The sequence below is a fragment of the Phytophthora cinnamomi genome, assembly GCF_018691715.1.
Source record: "Phytophthora cinnamomi strain GKB4 chromosome Unknown Contig102, whole genome shotgun sequence".
NCBI classification, from domain to species: Eukaryota; Oomycota; class Peronosporomycetes; order Peronosporales; family Peronosporaceae; genus Phytophthora; species Phytophthora cinnamomi.
In genome coordinates, this window is record NW_027151035.1 from 529,002 (window position 1) to 540,224 (window position 11,223).

At 56.1% G+C, this 11,223-nt stretch overlaps 2 protein-coding genes across 2 annotated transcripts; both read right to left on the reverse strand.

Annotated features, from left to right (window-relative positions):
• Positions 1-1,826: 1,826 nt before the first annotated feature.
• Positions 1,827-2,606, reverse strand: IUM83_07935 (putative RWP-RK domain-containing protein; the record flags this gene model as incomplete). The annotated part of the gene is made up of 1 exon (XM_067932275.1): positions 1,827-2,606. One exon carries the CDS (start codon positions 2,604-2,606, stop codon positions 1,827-1,829), a length of 780 nt encoding a protein of 259 aa, XP_067783007.1.
• Positions 2,607-9,968: 7,362 nt separating this feature from the next.
• On the reverse strand, positions 9,969-11,178 carry IUM83_07936 (Leucine-rich repeat-containing protein; the record flags this gene model as incomplete). Its single annotated transcript, XM_067932276.1, has 2 exons — positions 9,969-9,985; positions 10,632-11,178. The coding sequence occupies 2 exons, from the start codon at positions 11,176-11,178 to the stop codon at positions 9,969-9,971; spliced, it is 564 nt and encodes a 187-aa protein (XP_067782991.1).
• Positions 11,179-11,223: the final 45 nt, after the last annotated feature.

Consider the following 11,223-nt stretch of genomic DNA (forward strand, 5'->3'; position numbering starts at 1 on the left):
TGGCAGTCTACCAGCTTTTGACCCCCTGCCGACATTCAAGACAGCCTTGCTGAGCCCCAGCTCGATCAAGCAGTTCAACCGCTTCACGGTTGGAGTTGCCCCGTTCCTTGGAACACTTGGCGTTGCTGGTATCTCGGTACGAATTGCGACTTTCGCGACGCCAGCACCAGTTGGGTGTATTCTTGCGCCAGTTTCCGTGCTGTTGCAAACTCCTGGTTTAATCGTGGCAACAGCTCACATGCGTATCGAGTACATGAAGATTCTGACGTGTACCTTCGACTTTTGGTTTATAGAGTCGGCCAACACGTTGTGGGCTATCACGTTCTGTGCTGTCCTCAGAGATCTTCGCGTGATTCTCGTGTTGTTTTGCTGGGTGGATTTTACTTTTTGGTTGCTAGAAGAAGCATACATGCGCAACTCGCGCTTGATCGTCGGGGTAGCGCTAATGCAGTGGACATTTTACGCGATGCTGACGGTGATGCTATCGCTGGGGCTTGTAGATGACGTGCAGCACTACAAGCTGATCACAGCAGGGGGTCGAACGCTTTCAACAGACGACATACTTTCCAATCTCCTGGTAACGATGACGATGCTGTCACTGCGAAATGTTTATCGCAGATACAAACATCTCAACCATCAGCAAAACAAACGAATGAAATCGCTGGGATACCGTTGCAAGATTGCATTGAGCATTTTAAGCACCCAGGTCCCTTCAGCTTACGACATTATCGCCCCAAAGAAATTGCAACAACCAGATCGAACGACAAGAGGCACAAAGTTACCTGTCAAAGAACAATGCGTATCTTCACACACACACCAAGTAACCAAGCGCCCACTTTTGCAAATGGTATTAGCTGTGGAAACCATCCACATCGACCCTCGAAACACCGTGTGGCCTCGAATTGGAGCACTTACACCGCTTGCGATATGGGAACTCATCGCTCTTCATGTGTGCGGAGGAATGGGCGGTGTATTCGCTACGCTTTCACTCTTTCTACCGACGAATACTTTGGGCGCTCGAGTTAGTGGTGTATGTGGACTGGTAACAAGTGCTTTATACTGTGGCGTTCACACTTGCTGCTCGCAACGTCAACTACTCAAGCGGGTTGTGACATCATTCCACTTCCTTTTCCTTGAATTTCAGATTATTGCTGCAGGCGTGTGCGTCGCAGAAATGTTCGAGTGGAAATGGGCACCAACGTGCGGTGTTGGTACGAGTTTGCTTCTAGGTTTCCCCATACTATCCAACGACGCGCTGACACCCGTCATGAAGCATCGGCTGCGCTACAAGCACTGGATAATTATCAATGGGATCGTGAGCTACATCTTGGTAGAAATCATGGTTCTTCTAGACGTATTGATGTGGGGGAAATTGGGGTTGCACGACCGGGTGATCTTCGACTTGACAATTTTTACCCGACACACGAAATTCTACGCGGTACCGTTCTTTCTGAGTCGTATAGTCACCATTACCGTTTGGTCTGCACGCAATGCGTTCGTCGCGCTGACGCGTCCGGACGATAATGCCCTCATTTTGCTGCGTGGAGAAGTGGACTTTGACTACGAAGGGTGGAAGAAGCAGTTTATGTTGGGCCCTCAGCTGAGATAATAAGCGAATGGAGAAAAAAAAGATTCGTTTCCTTTGAATGCTTGGGATAATAGACTCTTTCATTGCTTGTTACAGTCCACCTAACACAAAGCCATTACGCTACGGGAATCACGCTACTCTGACGACACTTTGACACGACACATACCACGCCCTGACCACTTGACTTGGACGCTCATTCACTCATGACCGGACAGTACAGTACAGTACGGTACCACACTTAGAACTGGTAGTTGTAGTTGGGGCGCTGCTGCTGCTCCTCGTTCTTCATGAGCAGCGACGCGATGGACGGTAGCTTGGGGGACACGTTGCCCACCGGCTGCGCGTACGCCGCGGGCGTGGGCAGCTGGAAGTGCACGGCGGGGCTCACGACCTGCGCCTTGTCCGCGACGGTGGGGGTGGCCACGTCGCCCATGGGCGAGCACGGCTCGGACAGCACGAGCTCGAACGCGGCCTTGCTGCTGGGGCTGGCGGGGCCCTTGAGGATCGTGAGCAGCTTCGATCGCTGCTTCTGCAGGTGGTCGTTGTACGAGCGGCGCTGCGCCTCGGACTCGCAGCAGCGCAGCGCCTTCTCGATGGACCAGATGCTCTTGCGCAGGCCGCGGATCTGGCGGTGCGGCCAGCGCGGCACGCCGTTCTTGCGGCAGATCTTCTTCATGAGCGTCATGCAGATGCCGAAGATGTTGGCCACCTCGGCCAGCGGCTTCTCGAAGTGCGGGCGCAGCATGTCCAGCGTGATGGACTTGGACGCGTTGGGCAGCGCGCGCACGCGCTTCTTGGACGGCGACGCGGCCGGCTGCATGGCCAGCGACGCCGCCGGCGACGCCATGGGCTTGTGCATGGGCGAGTAGCCGTACGCACGCGACGGCAGCACGTTGAGCGGCGGGAGCGCCATGCGCTCCTGCGCCGGGTTCATGGCGTAGCTGGCCAGGCCGCCGAAGCCCTGGCACTGCGGATACTGCTGCATGGGGAAGGAGCGGATGGACGAGAAGGCGGACATGCTCCCTGTGTGTGTGTGTCTTTCTGTGTGTGGCTGTCCGCTAGGCGACCAAATGAATAATGAGGCTGCGAGACGCGCGCCACGCGCACCATGAGAGCGGTCGGACCAGAAGGCAGTGGCTCTCTCTCGCGGCGCCGGCGCCAGCAGGCAGCGGAGACCGGAAAGGCAGGGGCAGCGAATCCGATCCACAAGCGAGCATGGCCCACAATCCGGACTCTTGACACCTCGGCGGCAGCTGGGATTCCGGGTGGATGACAGCTTCCAGCTGGCGCCGCGCCGCGAGTGGAGCCCCAGCGGCTCGACGCCGCGATACATGCCGAAACGCGGCCTTGCCTTGCCACGTTCGAGATGGCCATGACACCGTTCGACTGTTTGTGCGGCGGCACTCACTCACGGACGAACGTGCGTCGCTGTGACGGACACGGAGCGCCAAGCTGGCAAACCATGCAGTCTGCAGCCGTCGAAGGCCGAGGTGGCGGCAGGCTGGCGAACCATGAGCCGAGCGAACCGTACACGGGTCTTATGCCCGGTGCCTACGTCTTTTACATGCCAGGATCACAAGTCCTGATGCATGGGTGCCCGACGGCAAGAGCACGAGCGCGAGTCGCCGAGTCGCGCCGCTACGTGCTGTCAACAGCGGTCAGAAGCGTTGTCCTCGCGCGAGACAGAGGCAGGCGGGGAGGACCACGAGAGAGCGAGCTGGTCACCGTCGCACCGTTACGCGCGCCGCGCTGAGCGCAATTTTTCAGGCGTTGCCCGACTGTACATGTACATGGGACGATCGCCGAAAGGAGCTGGCTAGGCTGGCTGGATTTTCCTGTAACCTGTACACGTACAGTAGCAGCTCGCGGGGCCTTTGCTTCCTCTTTGGACGCGGGAGCTCAAAGGCGTCCATTGCACCCTCGAGGGGATGCAGGCAGGCATCAACGCTACCGAAAGCTCCGGTATCTTCCTTCGGCCAGCTGACCCAGACCTTCCACTAGCTGTGGACGGCCACCACCTCCTGGAGCAGCCACAACTGGCGATTACCACGCCCAGCGCGGCGATCAATCAAGCCTCGCCCCATGGCCAGCGTTGCCAGCGGAGACTTGCGTGGCCAAGCCGGGCGCCGTGCCTCTCGGGGCGCTGCCAGAAGGTAGCCATCTGGCCGGTCAAAGGACACTGGCTCCACCGCAGGCAAGCAGGAGGGCCGGCCGGACGTCCGTCGTCGCGCGACAACGAACGTCTGCCGCGATTGAAGCGAGTCACCGCGATTCACCGCGATGGTGAGTCTGCCTGACAGTTGGTGGGCCGGCCAGCCAGGTGACGGCGCTTACGGGCAGGGCAACGCAGGTGTCTTATGTAGGGAACCGTCGATCTTGTCTCGCCGGTCCATTCCTACCGCCGGCGCGAGGCTGACGCTCGTGTTCATGCCACCGCGGTGCGGCTCGGCTCGGCCGCTGGAGGATACACCGATCTGGGCTGCCCAGACCGTCGCAAATTTTGCGGAGACTTTGCCCGGGTATCCGTTCCCGAGCTCCGCGTCCGCGTTACCAGCTGGATGCTCCGAAGGATGACAGTTGAAGCAGGATAGGCAGGCGTCGAGTCTGCGCTGGGCGTGTGAGGAACTTCCGCGTCTCGACGCAGAGGCCCCGGCAGAAGCTGGAGCTCGGGATACCATCGTGTACATGCATATATCGATGGCGCGGGCCGCGCAAAGGCGCGTTCTTATCCAGGTCTATCCAACCAAGATGTCGGCAGTGTAAGATCTGCTCCCAAAATTTGCGCCGCAGCGTCGGCTTCTACGCGTCGAGCACGCATGGCGTCCGGGTGGTTGCACCCGCTGCGGCCGCGGCTCCGTATTTTGTAGTAGCCGACCATCTGCTGCAAGATGTTCACCGTGGGTTGAAGTGGCCGATGGAGCAGCTTTGAAAAATGTTGGGTTTCTTCTTCGCGCCGCCACCTTATTGTACGGCTTCAACGTGCTGCACTACAGTACACTTACAATTGCAACGCGTTTTGGTGTAAACCGCGGTGGGGCACTCAACTCCCTGTGCGACTGTGTCGCGTAGGCAAAACGCCAGGTTCACGAAAAAAAAGATCAATATGTTGAAAATGCCTGCGCGGAAGCCTAGCCAGCACAGCCACCCAGGTGAGCCCACCCGCTGGTGTCCAGGATAACTGAAGCAGACAAGCAAGAGTCTCGCTCGCTATCAGCAACGCTGGCGCAAGCGTGGCAGGAAGCAAACGCCGAACGACAACGCGACCAACGTAGTTATGTCGAACAGCCGTCTGCATGGACACTTCCGTCGCACCTTCGACAGATGTGCACAAAACAACGGGTGAAACCGCATTCGTCTACAAGCGCTGAGCAAGATGTGCATGCCCGGATTTAACGCTGATGTTAAACGCTAAGGGCAACATGCACGTCAACTTTAGCTCTAGGATTCATCGGCGCGATATAATCGCCGAAACAGCTACACATTCTTACAGCTCGTTGATGGCCACGCGTGGTCCCCCAAGCGCCGTCAACCGACTGACATCTACTGTTTGCGTATACTATACGCAAACAGCAAAGTTATAAACTTTTGCGTTTATCGCTGCTACAGGCGCCGCCTCCGTGAAATGTGGCTCAGATTTCATTTCGACCATCATAGCCAAATAGCAGGTCGTTGTCCAGATTTCTAAAATATTTCCGCGGCTCGGATGGTGGTGGCGACAAGAGGCACAGACATTAGTCAGGGCGGTAGAATACTCGGTCGATTCGATTGTTGGTACAGCATTCAACCATCCTTTTCGAGTACCGTACTACAAGACTATAATATAGTCTAATATATAATAATCTTTGATGGAATGATCCGCTATTAGCTTTGTCCATTACATAACTGCCGAGTTAACCCTTTCGTGAACAGAGCTTATTGAATTCAATCAGCTGCCCGAGATATTCAAATGATTGCAAATTCAACGTTGCCTTCGATATACTACGCTTTTGTATGAGCAAAGTTGAAGTGTGATGATGGGCAAAACAACGGCCACTTCAACTCACGGTGAACATCTTGCAGCAGGTGGTCGGCTACTACAAAATACGGAGCCGCGGCCGCAGCGGGTGCAACCACCCGGACACCATGCGTGCTCGACGCGTAGAAGCTGACGCTGCGGCGCAAATTTTGGGAGCAGATCTTACACTGCCGACATCTTGGTTGGATAGACCTGGATAAGAACGCGCCTTTGCGCGGCCCGCGCCATCGATATATGCATGTACACGATGGTATCCCGAGCTCCAGCTTCTGCCGGGGCCTCTGCGTCGAGACGCGGAAGTTCCTCACACGCCCAGCGCAGACTCGACGCCTGCCTATCCTGCTTCAACTGTCATCCTTCGGAGCATCCAGCTGGTAACGCGGACGCGGAGCTCGGGAACGGATACCCGGGCAAAGTCTCCGCAAAATTTGCGACGGTCTGGGCAGCCCAGATCGGTGTATCCTCCAGCGGCCGAGCCGAGCCGCACCGCGGTGGCATGAACACGAGCGTCAGCCTCGCGCCGGCGGTAGGAATGGACCGGCGAGACAAGATCGACGGTTCCCTACATAAGACACCTGCGTTGCCCTGCCCGTAAGCGCCGTCACCTGGCTGGCCGGCCCACCAACTGTCAGGCAGACTCACCATCGCGGTGAATCGCGGTGACTCCGCTTCAATCGCGGCAGACGTTCGTTGTCGCGCGACGACGGACGTCCGGCCGGCCCTCCTGCTTGCCTGCGGTGGAGCCAGTGTCCTTTGACCGGCCAGATGGCTACCTTCTGGCAGCGCCCCGAGAGGCACGGCGCCCGGCTTGGCCACGCAAGTCTCCGCTGGCAACGCTGGCCATGGGGCGAGGCTTGATTGATCGCCGCGCTGGGCGTGGTAATCGCCAGTTGTGGCTGCTCCAGGAGGTGGTGGCCGTCCACAGCTAGTGGAAGGTCTGGGTCAGCTGGCCGAAGGAAGATACCGGAGCTTTCGGTAGCGTCGATGCCTGCCTGCATCCCCTCGAGGGTGCAATGGACGCCTTTGAGCTCCCGCGTCCAAAGAGGACGCAAAGGCCCCGCGAGCTGCTACGTGTACAGGTTACAGGAAAATCCAGCCAGCCTAGCCAGCTCCTTTCGGCGATCGTGCCATGTACATACATGTACAGTTGGGCAACGCCTGAAAAATTGCGCTCAGCGCGGCGCGCGTAGCGGTGCGACGGTGACCAGCTCGCTCTCTCGTGGTCCTCCCCGCCTGCCTCTGTCTCGCGCGAGGACAACGCTTCTGACCGCTGTTGACAGCACGTAGCGGCGCGACTCGGCGACTCGCGCTCGTGCTCTTGCCGTCGGGCACCCATGCATCAGGACTTGTGATCCTGGCATGTAAAAGACGCAGGCACCGGGCATAAGACCCGTGTACGGTTCGCTTGGCTCATGGCAACCGTGATGGTTTGCCCGCCAGCCTGTCGCCACCTCGGCTTTCGACGGCTGTGAGGAGGTTGGTAAAGAATCAGCGCAAATGCCGATCGATACTCTACGACCTGGAGGTGATGAATCATTCTTCGTAAAGACTCCTTACCGTAACGGGGACTCGCTACGAGTCAAGTCACAGTCAAGCTACTGTGCAGAGAGTTTGTCTCTTCAACTTCCTTTCAACAAGGTAGCACGTGATCTTTTACCTAGATTCACGAAGGTATACCGTAGTGCGAACAAACAGGTTTATAAATCTGTGCGTGATATTACTGGTGACGCTGCACGACGTTCCTCATGCTGAGCGAGTCTATCTGCATCTCGAACGCGGCAAGATTATCTGGCAACCCACAGAGCGTATGGGCTGCCAACTCGCGACGTGTAGGCCAAACGGGCCCACAGCCCCTGTCGGCTCCCGAATAATACTCAAGACTAAGGTAGCCCTTTTCGGGGAACCCGCCGTCTTTGAGCCACGAGTAGTTGAGTTCCCATCCTGGCATTTTCTCGTCTCGGCTCCAGCCAAAAGTTTCGTTCTGCCAGTTTTCACCAGGCTCGTCGATTGCGAGTCGCACAAGCGCCTTGGCCACCTCTCGCTCCTCGTAGCGAGAGAGCGCCAGTTCATAATAGTTGTCAGGCCATAACGGGGTTAGCACGTTCAACATACCCAAACGATACAGCGCTTGTGCAGCTTCTTCGTCTGTGAGCGCGGACAATACGCCACTAAAGTTGTGCAGATCCGTGACTCGATCGAATATGGCGCACACTAAATCACAGCGGGAGTTCGCGAAAGCTGCAGGCCACACGCTCAGCAAACGTATAGCCTGTTGCACAGTTATCCAGCGCGTTGACAAACACCACTGTATGTTAAACAATAGTCGGCGCGCAGTGCAGATGTTCGGAGCCACAGGGATCGCAGGGGTAGCCACGCGCTCAAACCCACCATTTTCTCCATCAACTGGGCTATCACTGCTTGGCAGGGATTTCTCTTCGGCACCTACGGACGAAGTTGCTGGGCGAGAACCAAAGTCGCTGACATTTTCATCTTCACTGTCGATTTTCAGAGGAGTGGCGTCTTCTCCAGGTAGTTGCGTTAATTCGATAGATCGATTCAACCCAGCCCCGAATTCAATGTAGTTCCTTAGGGTGTTCATCTTTTCGAACTCCTCAAACGTTTTTTGGGTGAATGGACGCTGGGGTGGAAATACATATTCTGCAGGGATAGACATGGGTGAAGGTGTCGACACCGAGTTCTTAGCCCCTCGTGCATTCTTGACACCTTTCGAGGCTGAAGGAACTGGGGGCGTTGTTACCCCCATTCCTGGCCCCATGCGGTCAATCTGACACAACTGAAGCATTTGCTCAAATCGCTTGGTCGAGAGCGCGTGAGCTGGGGCTCGTCCAATCTGAACGTAGTCAAGCTCCAAGTAGCCGAATTTTGGTGCGTTGTCCAGGAACTTAGGCTCCAGAACGATAGATTTACCATGAAGCACTTCGTTTCGAAAGCCGTGGTAGTTGGCATGCTGGCTTGTGTCTTTCATCCCTCCTTTCTTACGGAGAAAAGCTGTGCGATTACTATTCTCCACGAGCTTGCGTAGTGTTATCCGATCCATATCGTTACTCAAATCAATTCGATAGTGTCCTGATGCCAACCCCAGCATGGGTTGAAGCGCCTGGCCCATAAGGTGCTGTACGCGCAGCCGATCAGAGGCACTGAGGTTGCGCTCCATCAGCGTATACGAGTTACGAGGGTCCACCATATGAGGCAACAGCGCTATAACGGCTTGCGAAGGATCACAGACATCACGAACTGCTTCGAGAAGTAGTTGAGCCTCGTGTGCTTTGAAAACGAGGCCAGTCTTAGCCATATACAGCATCTGGGTCTTGTTCTTGCTCGTCGAGATATTTTCAATTAGACGCTCTACACTTGCGTCTGACTGAGCGCTATCGTTGCCCACGGATACGTGCAGATCCACAAAGTCTAGCTGCAATCGACCTTCAATAGGGATCTCGAACGGCAGATCGGTCTCGACATCCACGCATTCGCGGGCGAAACCACCATCAATTTCGTCTAGATTGAAGCTTTCCATTAGCTCCACAAACTCGTCCATCTCAATTGTGCCCGTGCCATCCAAATCGTACAGCGCGACATAGCGTGGCACATCGTCCTCGCGGAACTGCAGCCCAAGCTTCCGCATACCGACACGAAGTTCCGTCTCGTCAATAAATCCCGAGTTATCCTTGTCCAGCTCATGAAAGAGTTCTTTTAGTGAAGCTCGATCCAGACGTCGTGATATCAGTTCGCGAGCACTGGGGGCTTCCACGTCGGTCAAAATACCAGCGGTTTTAAGCAATTTACGTCTCGCTTCGAGCCCCTCTCGAGTCTCTCGCAGCTCAACACGAATATTGCGGCGCTGCTTATTGATCGATGTAGTGTGAACGATCGACAAGAATTTGCAACCCTGCTTCGTATTCGCAACTCGAAGCAGCTCCAACGCCACAGCGCGCTCGTACGGAATCTCCATGCTCAAGTCGTAGCTTCCTGTAGGATCCGCTGGGTCGAAGGACCCGTCGCCGTCACCGGAGGCATCGAAGTTACAGCCTTCGAGAGACACCGACAGCTTCTTCTTGTCTGCACACGCGGCGGCGGCGTGTAATACGGCTCGACCGCCCATGTTACCCAGCGGATTGCCACCCAGCGCCAGTTCTGTGAGCGGTAGTGCGTAATTAATCTTGAGTGCGCTTGCAATCGCAAGCGCACCTTGGGCAGGAATATTGTTGTGGCTCATGTCCAGACGCTGCAGCGTAGTATTTGATAAAAGCGCGTCGCCTATAGCCTGAGCACCGGCATTGCCGAATGCATTATAGGCCAGATTCAACTCTCGTAACCCCGAGTTGTAGGCCAATGCCTTCCCGATATCTACTGCACCTGCAAGCCTAAGATAATTCCACGATAAATCGAGAGACGTGAGAGTACTGTTGATACTAAGCATTGTAGCCAGCGCTTCGCCACCCGTGGTGACCGAGGGCCTAACAACGTTGAGATGCTCGCTGCTGCCCACAGAATTTCGTGACACATCAAGCGTTTGAAGCGAATTGTTGGAATGCAATGCTCGCGCGAAGGGCACGAGCTCATCGTCGTCCACATCGGCGTTTGCAAGACGAAGTGTTTGCAACCCGCAGGAAGCCGACCCCAAATACGACGCAAGTGCATGAGCAGCTTGGCTGTCCACCTTATTCTCCGACAGATCCAAGTGATACAGATCAGACTTGGACACGACCACATCGACGAGAGCTTGAAGCCCTCGATCGCGCAGCCGATTATTGCGCGCGTTGAGCCCTGTCACCATGGGTAAATCCAACAGACAGGCAGCAAACACGCACGCGAGGTCGTCGCCTATTGACATGTGCGAGACGTTGATTTCTGGAGAGAAATACTGGCGTATGATGAGTCGGATGCACGGAGGCAGGTCGCGCTCAAGACACAAAGACGAAAACTTGTGCCGTGCAGTGAACGGGTCGCCGCTTAACACACTTCCGATTGCATTTCGTTGACTCAGATGCGAAGGTGTAGACAGGGTACCGACTTGATGCTGCTTGTGGGAGCCACCGCTGTTCTTAACAGCCTCAGTAGATAAGCCAGGCACCGCTGAAGTGCCGTCTTCGTCTCGAGTGCCATGCAACGGTCTCGTTCTCTCTTGCTCCGCAAGAAACTCGCTCAGAGGCTCGACCGAGAAGTATTTCTGCGCTGCAAGCTGCCTGAAAATCGTGTAGCATTCGCTCTTCGCAGCCTTGCCGAAATACTTAGCCTTGGTCTCGGCGTTGACCGTGACTGCTCGTTGCGAGACGTTGCGACCACCGCGAATCGGAGTTGCCAGGTCTAACAGCAGTGAGTCAGGTGGAGGCGACGCCGGCAGCGGGAGCTTGCTCAGTCGCAGGAACTTGTTGCTGGCCGACTCGTTCTCAGCTCGTTTGGCGCGAGCAAGCGCAGGTAGACTCCGCCGCAGCTCCGGGTCGATCTCCCAGTGCCTATTGATACGCGAAATATCCCACTTGTCCCGATCCCTCCCGGGCGACACGGGGCTCGACGGGCTGCTGTTCTCAGCCGGCGGCGCATCCTTGCCTGGCATGACAGCTCAAAGTCTCGAACAGGAACAGCTTGCACTATTTCGAGT